Source organism: Poecilia latipinna, unplaced genomic scaffold (assembly GCF_001443285.1).
Source record: "Poecilia latipinna isolate Pla-1442-1.1 unplaced genomic scaffold, P_latipinna-1.0 Scaffold301, whole genome shotgun sequence".
NCBI lineage: Eukaryota > Metazoa > Chordata > Actinopteri > Cyprinodontiformes > Poeciliidae > Poecilia > Poecilia latipinna.
Window position 1 is genome coordinate 171,558 of NW_015112917.1, and position 20,724 is coordinate 192,281.

General features: G+C 39.9%; 1 protein-coding gene across 1 annotated transcript in view; it reads right to left on the reverse strand.

Moving 5' to 3' along the window:
- Positions 1-20,724, reverse strand: part of agbl4 (AGBL carboxypeptidase 4) — a 221,390-nt gene that overhangs the window by 22,874 nt on the left and 177,792 nt on the right. The window contains exons 4-6 of the mRNA XM_015034512.1: positions 15,498-15,587; positions 14,282-14,396; positions 11,145-11,256 (exon numbers count right to left, since the gene is read on the reverse strand). Of these exons, the coding sequence (XP_014889998.1) occupies positions 11,145-11,256; positions 14,282-14,396; positions 15,498-15,587 (317 nt within the window). The remainder of the gene's footprint in view (positions 1-11,144; positions 11,257-14,281; positions 14,397-15,497; positions 15,588-20,724) is intronic.

Below are 20,724 nucleotides of genomic sequence, written 5' to 3' on the forward strand. Positions count from 1 at the left end.
ATAACGTGCTTCAAGCATCAAATTAAGGGTGTGCACACTTAAACAACTAGGTTGTTGAAGCATTTCATTTCATTTATTTCCTTACAATGGGTTTACTTGCCTTCTAGATAAATACACAATATAAATGCCATTAAGTATGAAAAAAGGTTTTAAAAAAATGTATCATGATCTCATTTAATTAAATCATAAAAAAACCTTGCATTTTAATAGGGGTGTGTACACTTTCAAGAGCCTTTGTGTGCCTCAAAATTAGATAAACCTCTTCAGTCAACATTTGCTTTTTATGTAAATAATTTAATAAAGTGTATTGTCTGAAACTACACCAGGATGGGAGAGGGTTAACAACAGGGAGAGCTAATTAAATAAAATGTCAGGTTAGATGGTGCTTTAACAATCCAGAGGAAATTATGGGTCTGTTGCTCGATCACAGATACGTAACCATCCATAAAAGCACAAAAATGTGTCTGCCTTAGAAGGCCTGAGATCTAAAATAGAGAGTTAAACATTAACCTTTCTCCATCCAAGGTTCGACTTGGCCACCATGTTGAACACACACTATAAATGACTGTTTACTCCTGGTCCAACATCCCTTAACCTCAATCGCAAAATCAAATGAAGGAAGCAAGTCAAGGTTAGTAAAATTGATGTGTTAAATTATTTTGAGGCGACCTCACACACCAACACACCCCGCCGCACCTTCTGACCCTCAGCACCAGACTAACACCCACCAGCATCCCTAGCCTTTGCCTGCTCTCTCCATCTTATCACTGAGTTGCCTCTCTCCCGGTTTTATCCCTTTGCTCTTCTTCCATTCCCTCTTTTATCTTCTTCCCTCTCCGCTCATTACAGATTCAGCTCCACACCTTGTTCCCTGCGGGTCATAAACAGGAGGAGAGGGAGAAATGTGAGGAGAGAAAAGGAGAGAAAAAGATAGTGGGATGGAAGCAGAGAGAGAAAACAGAAAAAAAAGGATAAAAGGGAAAACGATGCATATGCTTGTAGTTACGTGTGTTTGTGAAGTAGAACAGGAGGGATTGAAGAGTTTACAGAAAAAGGAGGTGGGCGACGAAGAGAGAGAAAAAGGAGGCAATAAGTATATGAAGAGAAACAGAGAGAGAGGGGGGAATGAGAGAAAGAAAGAGAGAGAGAAACAAAGATGTGTGCGCAGAGACTGGCAGGGGTGAGACAGAAAGAGGGAAGTGATGCTTGGGCGGCCCAGGCGACGCAGTGTGGCTGTGTTTGAAATTCTGCTCACAGCCAAAGCAATTTCCTGGCGGTGGCTGTGCTGTCAGCTGCTTGGCTGGCTGGCGGTGAAATATGGTGGCTGGGAGTCGGCCGCTAGCAGCCCCCGACAACCTGATGGATGGAGCCCCAGAGGAGAGGAACAGCAGCCGGAGAAGGTGGGGTTGGGTGAGGAGAGGGTTGGGAGGTGGTTAGGTGAGGAGAAATAACAGAAAAACAAAAAGAGAAAGAGAATGAAAGCGAGACAGAGAGAGAGAGAGAGAGAGAGAGAGAGAACAGGAGGAGGGGAGAAAAGCTTAATGCGGCCAAGTGAGCAGCAGGGGTGATGTGAGGCAGAGAGGAGAAAAATATCATGAGGCAAAATGGTAAATTAACAAATGAATGAAACTGAAAGGGAGCAGAAAAAGAAAAGACCAAGAGGTAGGAAGATGGGAAAGACAGGTAGAGCAATTCAGGTTTATTAGAGGAAGAAAAAAAAAGGGTGGAGAGCAAAAGATCCAACCAGCAGAGTCTCAACAAGGCCAATAATCACTCAGGGCTCCCCCTCAGGTGGAGGTAAAGGAAAGTTAAAACAGAGGCGACAACAGAGGGCTGGGTTAAAGAAATGTGGACAGGCACATGATCAAAGAACACACTAGGAGGAGTAACATTATTTAGCTCCTGCCTTCATGCTACCCCACTGAACGGTAAAGGATGTGTTCATACGTCCAACACAATCTGTGGAAAAACCTTTTTTGAAGAGTTTTAGCTGTTTTGGCTGCAAAGGATGGGCTGACAAGCACGATGGATTAAACCCACGACACTGAATGTATCACAACTTAAAATAATCAAAATTTGTCAAAAGCTTCAGCAACAGAATTTTTTACCAACTTCAGCTGCAAATTTAAATTCTTGCGCCACTGATTGTATCATCAACCCAAAAACATTCAAACTAGAAGACAGCTTTCTCTGCAGGGATCTTCTTAAAAACTTTTTTTGTGAAAATGTTCACTGGAGCACATTCTTCACCGCCCAGCTTTGCTTTTATTCTCAGTTTATATTTGTGGAAGTTAGATTGTGTCTTTAAACAAAAAGCTGAAAAATACAAGGTTAAGCACCTGAGCCTTCACTTTCTGGAAACTAATCCTGATCCCAACCCAGAAAGCTTTCACGTGACGCTGTGAAGGTCTCTTTGAAGGACATCAGAGGATCTGCAGCAGCAGCCATGGAGCCCCGACAATGTCATGTCCAAGTCTACTACATTGCTTAGTTAATGCTCTGTCAATCAAACCAAGACGGTTCTGAAGGCCCCACCACTGTGATTGATGCTTCAATTAACAACCCGCTCTGACCTCCAGAATTGTTCATTTGAAATTGTAATTAAGCAATTAGGGGCAATTAAGAAACAGACTACTGAATGAAAGTCAGAAGACAATTTAGGAGAGGGAGAGATAGAAGTGCAGAGAGTGCAAGTGTCCAAATTAAGCCTCTCGGAGAAAAATAAAAACCCCGTCTTGCTGCAGAAACTCCAGAGAACTCTCAACTCGGGGTGAACTTGCAACGACGGCAATCAGTTTAGTGTAAAACCCAGAAGGTCAAACGAATGAATTTTGTCAGACAAGTACTTATCTGCTGCATATTAATTAGAGCCGGGTGCGGGAGTGCAGTGGGGGCCGTAAATGGCGGGCTTATCTGTACACGGAAAGGAAAAGTAGCTGATTGAAGCAGGATTACAGGCCCCTGAAAAAAAGCTCTTTGCATCAGCATCATACCTTTTGAAAAGACGGAGGACTGCTGCTGGTTCAGGAAAAAAAAAAAAAAAAAAAGTTGCCTCTGCTATTCATGCAATGTTAAACATACAATGTTAAACTAACAGGGTTTGGATACAACACTACGCTAAATGAACATTTTAATAATTTATATTGAGTTGGTCCTACTTTGACTGCAATAACTGCTTAAATATGCAAATTAGAGGGTGAGTTTGAGAAAAGATTGTCATAGCCGGCAGAAACACACGAAAACTGACCTTGACCGTACTTTTTCTCGAATAGATGTAAACACTTTGACTAGGCTGCCGAAAATGCTTTTCCAGGTGACAATAAGATAACACATTTTTCTAGTCCAGACCAAGCTCATAAAATGGTCCAAAATGTAAGGTTCATGACAACAAAAAAATGATCGTTTACCAAGAATATATTTCAGCAGCAGTGGATCTTGAGGGAACTGCTTCCAGGTAGTGAGATCTGCGAGATCCTACAAAACACATGGCGAATACTACTTGCCATATAAAGACTAATTTACATAAAAAAGAACTTGTGCTCATAACAAATGCTGGAATAACTTGGTCTAAATTCATTCATGTTGTTTTGAGTGACTCCAGCATTTCAAAATCTCTCAGCAAATAGTTTTCAGATTGCTTCAAATTCTGCTCTAAATTCCCAACAGAGGAACGGCCGCCCATCCGACAGCCGTCCTGCCTCAGTGTGACCTCCCCAGACTGCTTTGACTCGAGGCTGATGATCCTTCCAGCTGAGAGAGACGAAGCCGACGGAGCCAACGGGACCCGGAGCAGAAGCCAAGCTGGTTCAGAGAAAATAAACACGTGACCCCAACGGAGATACTCCCTAATCTGCCCTATAATAAGCCTGTCTTCTGGCAGCAGAACCTGTCTGACCTTGAAAGCCGTCCCTTCTTGCATTTCTTTCTTTTCCAAAATATTCCTAAAGTTAAGACAAATATGTAAACAATCCTAATTACGTGCAGAGAATTGTGAGCTAACACTTTCAGAAAACAGAGTCCTAATATTTGACAAAGTTGGGTGTTATAAACAAAATCTGAACAGTCGTTCTCCATCCCTTTGGAAGTTTCCCTTCGAGTTATTAAAAGTCTTCTTTATGTTAATTTTGTTTTTTAATTAATTGTTTAATGAATTGTTTCAAAATTGTTTCTGTGCAAAATAAGTTGCAAAAATCAATAGCATGCTGACATCTCAAGACTTGCAAGTTGATTTTGAGTGGATTGTGGGATATGTATGCTCAAAGCATGTAAAAAGGAAGAGGCTAGAGGAACTGTTAAGTTTGTGTTGCGAGACCACACAGAATTGACTTTTAATTACAGAGGTTTTGCGTTTCCAGTGTTTTATACTCTTTTACTCTGAGCCAGGAAGGCTGTTGGATGGTCGGCCGTTCCTCTGTTGGGAATGTAGAGGTGACTGTGTGCATTTGTGGGAGTGTTTAGAAAAGTGTAAAGAGTCTGCATGAAGCTTGAGCTGATCAGAGCAGAACTCAGAGTGCAGAGGGATATGATGTACTGTTCTCATTCCTGCAGCAAGCAATCAAGTTCGGGACCCAGAAGTACTGTCTCACCTGTCCTTGTTAAAAGTATTCTTCCCAGTTCAATCAGCAAGCTTGTTTTTGTTTTACTTTAGATCCATCTGTTCTTAGCTGTTTTAGTTGGGGCCTGCCATAACTAAAACAGCTGCATTGCCTGCAGTGCATTATTTTTGCTTCCTATGGTTAACTTTAGCATTGTTGATAATTTTCCGATTCGTGTCGGATCAAAACGCTGAGTTCCAACTGGAGGGCCCCTTTTAAATTTCTTCAGAAATGTTCTAGTTCAGATTTATTAGTAATTCATTGTGTTTAGTTATTCTTTATTCCTTTAAAATTATAATTTGCCTGTTTGTTTACATTGTTTGTTCCTGACTCCCCATTGCTGGATCCCTAATTCATTTGTAAGTTTTCAGATTTATTATTAAAAGAACCCTTCTTATGCTAAACAAATATTTGAACTGTATTCAGTCCAATTGTTGCCCTGGAAAATGGACTCAGTGTTGGAAAATGTCCAATAGTGTAAACAGCAGGACAGTATTTTCCTAAACAATGCGCTTACAGTAGCATGTTACCACCAGAGCAGAGCTTGTTCAACAATGGCAGTGGAAGGATCTGACTGTATGTGAATAAAGACTTTTGAACTAAGTCTCTGTGACAAGAAGGGTATAAAATCCCACTTCAGCACAAGAATAACATCAAGAACAGAATGAAAATCTTCAGGAAGTACATGAGTGGAGAGCAAAAGACTGGACAAAAGTTACTTCCTTTGATGAATACTCCTGATTGAATTTGGAAACATTGAAAATATGTTTGGAGAAGAAAAAGCCCTGCACTGTGCCCAGAGTGAGGTTTCCAAATGTGGAGCTACCTTTTAAGCAAGGGAAAGGACTTACTAACCATTCTGCCCAAGAAAGAGGTCACAAATAAGAAGTGTGATCACAGTGTATTCCCAAAACCTTCTCCATGTAACAGTCCTGGCAAAGTGTGGTAGATTCGACCATAACTTAACTAAAACTGGTAGATCCACAAACCTTAACCTCAATGAGAGGTCAATTGTCAAAAAATAGGCTCTGTGATAAAATATAAAAACAGTACGACCTTAAAATGCTGTAGCTTCACAACAGCATTTGTGTCTCAGCCAAACAAAGATTAATCCTGTTGTTTTATCTGTGATACATCTTCTCCAGCATAATGTGGCAATAACATATTACTAAAGAATGAGGCTGCTGCATATCAGTAGAGCTACACAATATTGTCTGGATGCCATATTTGGTAATCTATTATATTTCATCTGTCATGCATTTACACCCTGGAAGGCAATAACATATTTGGCCAGATAAATGATTCTCACTTCTCTCGATGCACCTGTTATGAATTTTAGTGACAAAGATGGTGAAGCTCACAGAAGATGATGGAAAAGAAATAAGAATTGTGAAAAGAGATTACTCCTGGAATTGTGCGGCTTTATGCACATTGGATGGGTATTTACATCCCTTACACTTTTTCCACAATGTTCCAATGTAACTTTTACTTGTGAAACTCGTTTTACCATTATTTCATAATCATGCTCTACTTTCTATTCCATTGCGCATCACAATATATTGAAAATATATCAAAAAAATACCATTGACACTGTGGTTCCAATGTCACAATTTGGAAAAGTTCAGGGTGTACACAAACGTTTGGAAGGCACCGCATTAGAAATAAGTTATCCAAGAACTACCAGAACAGGCAACGGATTTCTTTTCCAGAATAAAATTCAAAATCCAAAAATTAGTGTATTAAATTGTAAAGCAAACAAAGCATCAGTTGGAGAAGCCACAGGGGCAACATGACAATGACCCTGAAATGATGTACCAGTGACAGGACATGGCAGATATCATGACCTGCTTCATGGATGAGAGTAAAAGACAAAACTCTCCTCTTTCTCTAGCCCTCCCATCACATTTATCTGACTTTTTCCTGCTCTTTGCTCCCTCGTTCTGCACAGTGCACTGAAATTAATGGTGGTATTTGTCTGCTTATGGTCAGAGAGGTGATTTGTAATCAGGTAGAACAGGCGCAACCAGCTCTGTGTTTCAGGCCTGTTTGAGAAACATAAGCTGAGACATCTATCTAGAAAAAAAAAAAAGGGGGGGGCAGGGGGAGAGAATAGGCACTAGAAAAGAAAAATGTCACAAGAGAGCAAGCATGAAATAATTTGAAATATTGTGTTGAATAATTGAGAACAATTAAAAGCCCTTTTGGAGATAAGCTGAGAAAGCTAGCAAAAAGGCTGGAAAAGTGAGACAGCTTCATCTGTATCTTCCTGTGATAAGTAGACAATTCAGGCTCCAACAGAGGGAGAATAAAGAGCGCCGATGGAGGGATTGAAACGACGCGGGGTGACGGGGAGAAATTGGCCGTATATTTTAGAAATGGATCAGAAATGGTGGGATGACACCAGAGGACACTTAAACGCACATGGAGAGTGAAGAGAGAATACAGGTGGCCAAGGGAGAAACAAATATTCATACAAAAACATGCACAGTCAGTCAGCTTTTCACACGAGGCAAATCTGACAAAAGGAGAAGAAAGAGAGAGAGAGAGAAAAGCAGAAGGAGATTGTGAGGCAGCACTGCGGGAGACATAGAAGAAGGACATTGGGAAGAATTTCAGGGCACCAAATCCATCTAGATGCTGTGACAGGACCTAATATATTTGTTCCACATAGAAAATTAATTTTCTAATATTAAAAAGGTCAAAAATAAGCCAAGGAAACAATGACCTCTTTGTCATCCTTAACAAATTATCCAAAATGGCAGTGTCAGACTGCTGGGGATACATTTGCCCAGTGATGAATGCTTCTGGTAATCAGCCAATCAAAAAGAATTCTTCTTCTGCTTTTGATAAATGAGCTGGAAAAACACTGCTTTAGGAAGAAGATGGGTCCATTTGTTTCTTCAGTCTCCTTCCCTATTTTTTTCTCCCTGTCCATTTCTCTCTTTTCAAAACAAACAACGGGGTGGCTTGGGAACAGATTATAGCTCTTTGCATCACTGACTCTTTCAGCCATTTTCCCTGCTGACCAATGTTCAGCTACAGATGGCAAATGATGGCATTTTTATAAAACCGTTTAAGCAAGTTTCTCTCCAGATGGATGGGTAAAAAGTTTACAATCTGAGTTCTTCATAGACATTTCCATTTAGGGCACGGCAGCTTTACACAGGTAATGGTGCCATGCAATACGCCAGCCAATGTATTCAAAACGAGGAGCAAATGGTACCTTAAAGACATTACGGTTGTTAGGTCTAAACAAAGTGCCAGAAGTAACTGAGATAAAGTATGTTTCCTGTTCCAGATCCACATTTTAAATGATTATTTTACTCTTCCACTCAGTTGAGTTTTATGACAGAGGTGAATATGTTTAATGCCAAAAGAGCAAAGGCCTAAAAAAAAACAAAGCTGAACAAGTTATCCACAGAGTCTGACACACATCTGAATTGATGGCATGTGGCACCTTACTGGGGGATTGTTGGTGTGCATGTTTGGGTGTGTGTTTTTGTGTGTGCTTTCGTGAATTTGAGTTGAATGGGCACATAAACAAAACTATTTAATCTGGATTACAAGAAAGGAATGACATTTGTTAAAATACAAACCATGTGTAGGTTGTTTTTTAGTAATCCCCCTTTTTGTGTGTCTGTACTTTACTGGTAGCTTTTGATAAAATTTTCTGTCGTTGTAATCTTTACTCCAAATCTATTTGACAGGCAACACTTGCAACCTCTTTCTATCAAATGTTAATGAAAAATTTCCAGGTGAGTGGGAATGTTGGAATACATTTTGCCAATTTAAACCATCAGCTCTTGTTTAGGTCAAACTTCTGCATTAAAACTAGTAAGTGGAAACATTCTGAGCCACAATTTCATATCTATACAATTACTGGTTAAAAAAAAAAAAAGATTTTCTGACATTAATATAATGGAGAACAGATTGCTTCTGCTACAAGCTTTGATTCGAATGACACTTGTCAAAGAGCTCACAGCCAGTAATTGGAAGTTATTGCTTGAACAAGAGAAGAAAGCTCTTTTACCATCAGAAAAAGAAAGCTGCTGAATCCACAGTGATGGGGATTCACTTCAGAGAGACTAAAGTGACTCTCACTCAAATGCGTGATGGGGTCTCAGAGTGAAAATGGCTCCTTTGTGGAACAGATGGCAACATGACTCTGATTTATGATGCTTATGCGTAGACCTGCAGAACTTTAAAGATGTAAAAGGAAAAAAAAAAAGAGGAGATTGTCAAAGCCTTGGGGGCTGATATATGTTTATGGCTCGCTGCAACTTTATACTATAACTTTTATTTAATTAATATAATGTATATTATGTATTCTAAAATTGCCCCCCCCCCCTCCCCACTAAATAACATGTTGTGCCATGTTATTTATGTATGTTCCATACTCATTCAATTTCCAGATGATGGATTGGGTAGTGCTTCAAAGAGTGAGATGTCGTTTTATGATCTAACCATGCTCTAAACTTCTCTATACCTTTATCCCCGACCTACCTGGGGTGTTCCTTGTCTTTCATGATGCTTTTTGTTCACTGATGTTCTGTTAAAAATCTCAGAGAGAAATTGTTTAATTTATTCTGGGATTAATTTACACATAGGGTGAGTTTTTTTTTTCTTCTACTAATTATGTGTGTTCAAAAGGCAATTTGTTCCACTGAATTTTATGTTTGGATGTCAGAGAAAAGGGGCTAAATACTTAAAAAAAATCTCTACAAAAGTATACACTACTCTGTTTTGGTGTGTCATACATAAAACACCAATAAAATACACTGAAGTTTGCTGATGTGTCACAACGAAATGTAAAAAAGGCTCAAGAGGCAGCAAAACTACTGCAAGGTGGTGCAAACAACTGCTACTTAACTTTTTCTCTGTGGCAGCAGAACCCTACAACCCTTGTCCACCTCATTAGGCTCAGTGCCCACTCCACTGTGTAATGATTATGAACGGGGAAGGAGGGGACACCGGCACAAGGACTCGTGGCGGCAGAATTGGCACGGAAACTGGCATCAGGGGGCCCCGGACATCAATAATGGGTCTGATGGGATTAACTGGCTGTGGCAGGAGAGGACCGGAAAAGGCAGAGGTTGCCTAAGCTAACAAATTAACTCTGCAAAATTAAAGGAAACCGTCAACAAGAACAGCAGCAGGACAAACACTGGGGAGCGGGTTGGAACCTGTCATCTGTGGTTGAGGAGTCAAGAGAGTTCACACAAGGAGGGGGGTGTTGTCATTTTCCGCTACCATAGACATTTCTATGTTTATGATCAATATGCTACAATACTGTTGTGACGAGGAGCTTAATTTATCAAGAGACAAGATTTAAGTACACAGTGCTATGATTGTTTTTTTTTATTGTGGGTTGTAATTTACCTAAATATAGATGAGTACGAGTGAGGATTCCCTTTAAAGAATCCCCACTGCCTCATTCAAATTTATTTGCTTGGTGAGGTAAATTTAGCAGGAGATCTACGTTTGTATAAAGCTTTATAAATAAAAGCAGAAGCAAACACAGATTTGTGACCATTTAGTAATCAACTGTAGACATCTGTCCCTCAGTGTCGGGAAGTGTATACAGCAATGCTAGATGTTTTCGTAAGAACATTTATTAAACAGCTAAACTTTGTCCCTAGATGAGTTTTGTTGGCCTAAATTTGTTTAATAATACTTATTCTTCTGTGAAGAGTATTTCTGTATCTCTGCTCATTCCCAATGGAGAGTCAGCCCACATCTTGATCTAGGACACTGCTCCAGAACAAGTTATAGACAAATCTAATTAAATTTCACGAGTAGACACTAAAAAAAGAGAAGAAAAAAAAGAGAGAAAAAAAAGCAAGGTAATTAAGTCACTTTGGATTATCCACTAGCACTGCACTGTAGCTGTATTTGTTTGTGTCTTTTGTCTCATCTGCAGCATGCGTGTTACTGTGAGTCGGTTTGTGTGTGAATGACAGGCATGAGTGGATCACCCTGCCATGACAGAGTCTATCGATCAGTGTGTCGGCGCCTGGGGAAAAGGTTAATCTGCCCGATGCCAGCTCCTCGCCTCGCCACATCTCTGGCCTGCCCTGCATCCCGCCCCAGCCTGCTCCCTCTCTTATCAGGATTAGAGGAGAGTACAAAAGGGCAGAGCATTCCCAGGACACGCACTGACCTTCAGTAATCCCACCAACCTGACGCTCGGCTTATAATTAACATCAGGAACACAGAGGGAAAAGCCCCCCTGGTCTGCCAGCGTAGCATTGCTCTGACTCAAAGACTAAAACTAGGGGGAGAAAAGTTAAAGTGGAGTTTAAGACTCAAAGTGCAAAGTCCTGCTTCACTAATATGTTTTGAATGCCCCAGAGAGGGAGGCTGACATTCAGGAGGTGCTGACTAGCCTCCCCAACCTCTCCTCCTCACAGGCCCTACACACAGATTTTAGAAACATGCTGAACCAAGCAGGGAGACAGAAAACCGTTCCTGGGACCAACAGGCACTGGTGTAGCTAGGGAACATGGGGCGCAAAGCAAGAGATGTGTGTGTTGGTGAAAAGATGCTCACCGGATCCTGGCTCATCTGCACTATGAGCTGTTTAACCGCGTGCAGCGTGGGGTGCGCCCACGGAGACGGGTCCTGCCAGTGGCGATTCAGGTCGAAGCCCATCAGAGAACACCTGTATGAACACACACACACACACACACACACACATGGATTTACTAAAAACACAGTGAAAAAATCTCCTGGATTTTCTCCTTTGGATGTACTGACACAAACAATTATGCATAACCAATGAACCAGCTTTAGATCTGCAGCAGGATTATAGATTGTGCTTAGAGCAAAGGTAGGTATTTTTGCAATAATAAATTCCTGATGAGCTCTAAAGTCCAAAGAATAAGATCCCAAATGCAAGCAGGAAGAAGGCAGATTACATTTCCTGAAATTATTATTTAAATTAGAAACAATAGGAAAGCAAAAAGCTCAGGATCAACATCAAGAGAACAGCAGGATGAAGAAGGCCGGGAAAAAGCAGAGGATATACGGAATGAAGGGGAAAACTCAGTTCAGATAAGCCTACTGTCTTTAGACTGGAGACAGGCATACAGGCCTGAAAGCTGGGGACCTAATCAAACTAGTACAGATGTAAAAAGGTTTTTCTTTCATTTAAAAGAAAAAAAAAACATCCACAAAGTCTTGTTATTCACTGGAAAAGCTCTGTCACACCAATGATGTATCAGCATCAGGTAGCAACAAAATGACATTATAATTTAAAGCAAGATATGGGACATGAGTAATGAAATGAGGTGGCATATATAGTACTTTATTAAGACACTCAAAGACATTTACATTTAGTGTCTTTTATACTATGCCAAAAAATGTTAAAAATGTGGGGCCAACAGAGTCAGAAAATCCCATAAAAAATTATTTATTTTTTCGAAATATAGATAATTTAAAAAAAAAAAAAATCTTTTTCACCAAACATGCTGCATGTGGACTGTTTCACAAAATTTCTGTGTTACTACAGACAAAATCAATGGCGAACGGAAAATGTCCTTAAAAAAAACAACAACAGAAAAACAAAGAAACCAAGCTATTCGCTCAAAATATCAAAACTAAGTCACAAACCTCAAACTCTTGATATTATTTTAGTCTTGTGCAGAAGTACTCATCCAGCCAATAGTTTGATGAATTTGCACTAATATGCAGATAGTAGGCAGTATGCAGCAGAGCCAAGAAACAAATAAAGCCGTAATAATTACATCAGTAGATCTCTTTCTGTTTGTCCCAAAGTTAATCTCTGACAGTAGTGACCTTTGTTTGGACGTAGCAGGGTATTTTTTATTCTTAAAGTCATTAAGAAACTGCAACTAAGTTGTTCCACTGCCAAAACATATATATATGTTTTGGCAGTGTTTTGTTTTACCAAGTATATGTTTTACCAAGTATATATTTGGTAGTATATATATAGCCAGATGATTACTTGGTGGTTGAGAAGGACATGATGAATTTCATTTTTTTTCCCATTAGTTGGATGTTTGTTTGCAGTGAATCTAAATCAGGAAGACTAAACCTGCTTACTGAAATATCTATTTATTAGATTTCAATCAGCTATAATGTGCTACACACAGCAGGTAATAGTCAAGTTCACAACAGTCAGAGTGTTTTAACATTGTCAACTGGTGTTTATAAATCCTGCTTAAAATCTGTATATGTCATCTGTTTAGAGTTTTTTTCACAGACAAATTGTCAGAAATGCCAGTTAATTGGTACGTACTTTAACAAACACAATAACTTCATCTGCCTCCTCATATTTAAACCCAGGATTCAAGACATTAGCAGAGACGATGAGAAAACTGTCGTTCAAATTCTTCCGGCAAAGAATACAACATAGTGAGTGTCAAAGGAAGAAGTTATAAGTGGTATAAAAACAAGACTGGGTTTTCTCTGAGGATGTGGAAACCCAAACTGCTTCTTACACAACCAATTCAGACCTGGTGTTTTGGACCAGCCTGGTTCCAACACTGGAACAACTTTTCAAGAAAAGAAAACTTACAAACACAAAGGATCTATTTAACCTTTTAAGCTACTCATTAATTATCTAGTGTGTAATTAGGAAACAAGGAGTTTTTCTTAAGAAATGGGATTAGATTACCTAAAATTACCTGCCCTGCCTACCAATAATGGCCTACATCCTAAACAGCCACATATTTCAGAGACATTGTAAAAGTAACTTCATCTCAAATGAGACATTGCTTCAGGCAACAATCTGGAGGGACCAAACAGCAGGAGCATCAAGAGTCTAGAAAAGGTCCGAACAAACCTCCTATAACGTGTACTAGCCTGGCCTAGCGGTAGGCAGTGATGAGGTCAAACACATGCTGCCTGCAGCCACCTTTAGCTTCTTTAATGGGATGCTGACATGCAGGGATGCACCCTGATCTGCCTGGCTCATTGTCTTTTGGATCTTTGACATTTACCCAAGTTGCCAGTAATAACACAGGTGTTACCGTTACTCTGAAACAGCAGAGCAGCCAGCCATGAACAGGATACTCATCCCGGGGTAACTGCCATTGATTATTTGCTCTGCATGTTCCAGTCTGCTCTCTGCTGTTTCCTGCAGAGATGACTGCTTGGGATGCTATATTTCTCTGTGAGGGCAAGGAAGCATGCAATTGTCCATACATTGGCATGTGTGATTGGTGAGGAGGTGACTGTCACAATTTACCTTCTGTCAATAAGAAGCTTATCACCACTCAGAGTTAAAAACAAGCTCATGTAAATTGTCTTTAAGCTGCGGCCAACCTGGCGGATGCATTTCTAAAGCAGTGGTGGCATATTACCACTAGATGGCATTCACAAACACAGTGGGGGAATGCTGCTGCTGATGCCTATCTCGGAGAGCATTAGTATTCTGGGGGCTGAGCCTATTAAGTAAAAGGCAATTATGAGGACGGGAAAGAGAAGAGAGGAAAACCGAGGAGAGGAGGATACCCACAGAGCAGCGGCAACAGTGTTAAAGACAGAGAGAAGGAGAGGATGGACAGAGAGCTGGCAGAAATAACAGCCCTGAAGCTAAATGCCTTCTCCAATCAAATGCAGTGCTGTTGGCTATATGAATTCATCAGGCTTCTAAAAAGTATAGTTAAAAGATAAAATGAAAATTAGATTATATAAACAAAAATTTTTGCATTCATTTGTACCTGTAGTTTCCCAGATAGACTCCATCAGGATTCAGCATGGGGACTATCTTGAAGATCACGTGATCACGGAGGACTTGGGCCACTGGATGATGGCTCACCAGGAAGTCAATGACACCTATTGCACACGCATATAAATTCACGCAGACACATACGCAAAACAGCAGGGGGAGGAAAAAAAAAAAAAGACTTGAAAAGAAAACCAGGGGCGAGCTTCGCAGTTAATTGAGTTTTGAGAAACAAAAGGAAAAAGAAAAGGACGGTGAGGGGGCATCATCAGAATCAGGGGAGGAACGGGAGACGTCAAGCCTAAATCGATGCAAATGGAATGGAGCTGACGACGGTGGAAAAACAGACAGCATGCAGCGGGCTTAAAGCCAAATCATCTAATTCATAATGAGCCACACACACAAACAGACAGCGGGGAGCACAGAATGGATGGATGAAGCCTTTCGGGCTATTTAATAGTATAAACTAAGAGGTTCATTGAGTTTACTACAAATATTTTGACATTGGCCAGTCTTTAATCTGAACCTGAAAAAATGGACAGGGATTGATGGATGGACAGAAGAGGATACCAGTGACTTTGATATTCCTCATGGTTTATTAGAGTGATCGCCTTCGATTAGGTATTAAGAGTGAATCTTTCATTCATCTTGGGTGTTTAAACATCCTAAAACGATGTTGCTTTGCTACGTCACTGGACATAGAGTTCATCTTTCTTTTGCACTCAGTAAATATTTAACTTTGCTGAAATACTGAAATAACTTTTCCTTTTAGAAAAAAATATATACATTCATTTGTAAATGAATGTAGTACAGGAACTACAGGTACATTTACACATGTCTGTGTAAATGTGTGTATGCTGTTAATGTATCTTAAAAACCAAAGGAGCCAAATGGACGGATTCTTAGCTACCACCTGAATCACATTTAGCTGCAATGTTGCATTTATTAGTCTTACCATCTAATAATGCCTGAGAAACAAATACAGAAATAGTTGCAAGCAAGTTAAGGTCCATCTAATTTGTTTATTTGTGCATTGTAAATACAATTGCAATGTAAACTTACAATTTGGGATTCACGTCTTAGAAAGAAAGCTCAAAATCTAATGAAATACTGGTTAAGTATGATGATACACTTTAAAATATGCACAGTGACAAACCATGTGGTGAAGCACAGCTAAATTTGAACCAATCAAAATGAAATTATTCTTTTACCTTGGCAGACAAAAGAGGCCGGAGACTCTCCGGGGTGAACACGAGCAGTGAGAAAAACCAGCTTCTTCTCCTTCTCTGACCTCACATTTTCTGGGGGAAAAAAAAAAAAAACAGCAAAAAGTGAATTCAGACTCTGCAGAGGCAGGTTTGAAGGTTTGAAGTTAGGTAAAAGCAAATAGGGGTATAAAAAAATGGAAAGAGATGGTTTTGTCAATGCATAAAGATGAAGCAGCTCGCGGTAGGGCAATTTGTCATATTAATATGTCTACCATATTGTAGTTTAATTAAAGGGGTGGGTCAGAACCCTCAGACTCGGATGTCTGCTTTCACACGGGAGCGCATGAATCAAACATCAAACCAACACTCTGCACAGAATATTCAAAAGTCACGGTGAATTATACATCTACAGGGGTCAGGATGAGGCAGCAACAGGTGTGAGCTGGAAGAGAGACAAGGCTTCATGTCTGGCTAAGAATTTCTCTCTGGCCTTTGACTTTACAGAGAATGATGGACAGATGCTTCCTTCCCTTCTCATCTCCTTTCTTACTCCCTATTTGTTTTCCTTTTTTTTAGAGGGAAATTCAAATGGTGTAATGTTTAGGACGGATCAAAAAATGTACACTGGCTCTGATTGGTTGTCTCTGACTGGGAGTGGTGCATTTCTGCAAATGGAAATCACAAGGAGGAGGCAGAGGAGCTCAATCATAGACACATGGTGACTTTTATTTTTCATAAAAGTTACATACTGCAGCTTTAAGACCGCAGTGCACCAATCTTCTGATGGCTACTTCCAACATGATTGTGCATCATGTCACAAAGTTCAAGTCTTCTCAGACTGGCTCTGTTATTATGGCAGCGTTAATCCACATGTCAATCCAATATGTCTTTAGGATGTGGAGGAAACGGAGATTCTCATTAAAACTACCTGCAAATCTACAGCCACCAAGTCATTTTTTAATCTATGCCACCAATGAAAAAGGCAGCTCTGAAGTTTGCAAGAGAAGAGTCTTTTTGTGTCTCTGTGTTGGGCCTCTGATGAACTGATGACCTTACAGATCAGGAAGAGTTTTAAGTTGAAACAGAGAATTTCAGAAGATTTTCTCTCTGAAGTTGGGATCAAAGACCACAAGATATTGCAAATATTAAACTACCAGATTAATCTCTCATGGTTTAGCTTACAGTTTGAAGATAATTCCCCAAAAAATATTTAAAAGCAGAACTGCAGACAGGCTAAACAAGCAGAGTCCACCCATTGCATCGCAAGTCCAGTTGAAGTCTGCAGAGGTCAAAGTTTTGTTGTTGTGTTTTTCTTTTGCCAGTGTTTCCCTTCTAATCTGCTGTTGCTAATAGATGAAAGTGATTGTGCACCTCATTGCTATACACAAACTTAATATCTTATTGATCCCTTCGCTCTCTTCTGCTGAGCAGAGAAAATGCTAATTAGCAACAGGCTATGCTCCTTTCCTTCTCCTTAATTCCAATTTAACCTCAGAGCAATGTGTGCATTTGAGTCTGTTTAAGTAGTTAGGAGTTGTAAAAAAAAAAAAAATGCTTTGTTCCATTAAAGTGCTCCGCCAAAGATTTTATTTTGCTTTTTCCTCTTTCTGCCCTTCACAGAGACAAATGGGTTTGCCATTCAGGAGTCTCTGTGGGGCGGAGCGGGCCGGTTGTTGTAAATGTGAGCGCTTGCATCTTGACCGGATGCAGGCAGCGCGGTGGCTGTGAGATTTCATCCCGCATAAATTCTGTCTTGGCTTTAAAGTGGAGGCTACCACACAGACCCGAGGAACAAGAACATAGAAGCGACATGCACAGCGAGCAGAGGAAAGCAGTAAGCGGACAGACACACATATCCCTTAGTTAAACCAGGAAGCTGGAGCAGGGAAAGCTGCCAAGGTCCCGACTTCTTTGGGAATCCAGCCATCATGGCCATGCTACATTTAGTCTCAGCCTTAGTGTGCCCTTGCTGCTTCATCAAAACTATCTCTTCCAGCAGGCTCTTGGAGTTTACAAAGGATGCACGCTTTATCCCACATCGCTCCGTGTGTCTGTGTGAGTATGTCTCCTCAGAGCGCTTACAAATGCTCCCCAAGCAGTTGTTGTGTTTATGTGCCTGTATCTCTGCTTTGCTGAGCAGCCAAGCATTGTAGCACAAAATTAAGTCCAACTATTCCATGCAGGCTCCTCACAGCATCCTCGGGGAACCTGCAAAAAACAACAACTATAGATGGAGTGAAGGTAAGGAAAGAACAAAAAAAAAATCATTTTGACTCAGGTGATGGTGGCATTTCACAAGAAAAGTTTGGGGTCAAGTTACAGCTGAGCCTCAAGGGCAAAGTGATGCAGCAGCATCTCCTGACCCCAAGGTGGCAGTGAAGATCAGGAGCTGGGGCATTAAAGAGAAAGAGAGAGAGATGTTGACAGAAAAAGAGCAGGTAAGAAAAAAGAAATAGACAAGGTAAGGAATGAGACTGAAGGAAATCTTTCAACAACAATCCTCAAAATCTACAGGCTTTTTCTTGACAGTTTTCAGAAATTGTTGTAAGAGAACAGGAGCAGTAAACAACAACCCTTCAACAATAAATGCTTTCCAAGTGCACCAAGCTAAATGTCAAACCAGCATCACTGTCTTGTCAGCTAGATAAAACACACGTTTTGTCACCTAAAAAAAAAATCACATTTATTTTTAAAGTGATATAAATTCAAGGAAGACTGGAGAAAAACATATGAGAAACTCAAAAGAGCCCTCATGATAAAAAAAAAACCTAAATCAATTTATTTACTGACGGTGAAAGAAAGAAAGGGAGAAAGAAAAATAAGAGAAAAGAAAGAAGGAAGGAAAGAAAGAAACCTTTCTGTTGTTGCACAGAAATGTAAAAAAAAATGAACAAAGACCTGTTGGTCAGTTGTGTCTTACAGATGAGTATATAAAGCTAAAAAAAAGGATAAAAGACAGAAACAGCTCATGAAAACAGTGTTTAAGGAGAAAAGCTGAAGTCGACCCAAACAGGAATATTACTTAATAAAAACAGCCTCAGGTAAGAATTTACCACTCGACTCACCAAAGCCGGTATGTATAAAATATCCATTCCAAATGGCCCTATGGGAAGAAGCAATTGCTTCCCTTGTTAAATCAAGACTTAAACTACATTTGTAAGGAAGATGAGCTCGATTTTACAAGCCAAAACCAGACCTGATTATTACCCAACATCCAGATACAATAAATGATTTATATAGGATCTCTTTGATGGCTGAAAGATGTAAAAAGAAAAAGCAAAACCTCTAAAAGAATCATTTAAAACAGAAAAAAAACATTAGCATCTTTTAGTCTAGAGATGTTACAAAACTGTAAAACTTTGGGATGCCAGGGAAAGCGAGAGCCATAATCCAAAAACATGCAGCAGTGGAGAACCTCCCAGGAGAAATTACTGCAACAGCACATTGACTATTAAACCAAGAGGTCATACAAACAACCCAGGATGACATCTACAGATCTCTCTGCCTTGGTTATGATTTAAACAATACAAAAAATATTGGGCAAAATGGGAGATATCCAATGCAATCCAAGACTTTTAGGAAAATATTTTGTGGACTGACGAGACAAAAAGGAAACATTGTGTGTATTGCTACGTATGACCTAAAAGTAGCAGAGCATTCAGTACCAAACCATCATGCTTGACAGTCAAACATGATGGTTACAGTGTCAAGTTTTCTTGATCATCACAGTGAGGTTATTAACTCATTTGCCTCCACAGCCAACAGATCTCATTCCAGCAGAGCTCCCCTCTTCATGTGGAGGAATGGAGGTTTCTCAGCAAACCTCCACCAACTGCGTGACGCCCTCAGGTCAATATGGCTGAACACTCTGAGGGACGTTTCTGAACCCTTGTTGAATCCATGTTATGAGAATTAAGGCAGTTCTCAAGGCAAATTAGCCTTTGACCTTGTACAATTATTGTGTTTTTAATAAAGTTCCCAGTTAGTATTTAGAGCACTACACAGGGTTCAGCGGCTTTTATTCTTCTCATTCTGAGCCAGTGGACTTATGACACTAAAATAAGAGCATAAAGGAAAATAAAATAGAAAGGAAAAACTGTTATGTAGTGAATTAGTAAATGAGGAAGCATAATAAAAACAGTTATTGTGCTATATTTTGGTTAGTGCACAAAGAATGTACTTCCTGCAGGAGTCTTCTCATGCTGCCACTCCTCCTGTGTAGGGGTGTATTTTTTATGCAGCAACACCTAATGTTTGGAAGTGGAATTGCAATCAGCCGCAGCAGTATGAAAAGTCACTAATGGAGGAGATGAAATAAGTTAATGTTAAGACAGAACTTTTGTTAAATAAATAAGCTTAGGAACATGTTACCGTTTATAAAACCCAATGCAGAATTTTCATGAGAGCAGCCGACAGAGGCTCAGGTGATGAGGGAAGTAGTATAAGCTAAGTCACAAAAAGAAGAATATATATATATATATATATATATATATATATATATATATATGTCTGGAGTGGGAACTCAATCCACATCTAATTATCGATTACTTAGATCCCTTTCCTCTATGATTCTATTGCATCACTAAGGTTATTTATTCAATCTAAAACCTAAAGTTTTGAAAATCCTCTTAATTAAATGCAACAACACACCACAGGTTTTTCTATGGTACACACTAGTACTTTTTTAAAATTTATCTTGGAGAGGCTTCACCTCCTGGGCACTTCCCTTGTCATGAAGCAAATGTTTTTGGTAGGGTTTGTCGAAACTCTTTCCAGTTGTTCTAAAAGACACCCCAGTTAATCAAATACCATAATCTAACATAATTTAACTTGCATTTTAGTGTTTTACTCATGGCCTTTCCTAACACTGAAGAGAATAAAAGCCAATATAGTTAATCCTCATACCACAGTGTGACTTCATGTCCAGGAGATGCTGTCATTTCCTCCTGGAGTTTATGCTACACTCCTTCTGTTTCTTCATTTTATTAAGCGCATTGTGATGCAAGTTCTTCACTGCCTCCTTGCTGATCAGAACATCTCACATCTTCTGAGTGCCGTCAGAACAGCTCAACACACTGTTAAGGGAAAATAAATATATGAATGAGTGTGCATGTAAAAACTGATGGAAGCTGGGGCAGGGAGCGGGAGGTGGTGGGTGACAATGAGTGAGTGAAAGCAGCAAGAAGCAAAATTTATGCCCACACCTCCAAATCAAAGTGCTCCCTCAGCA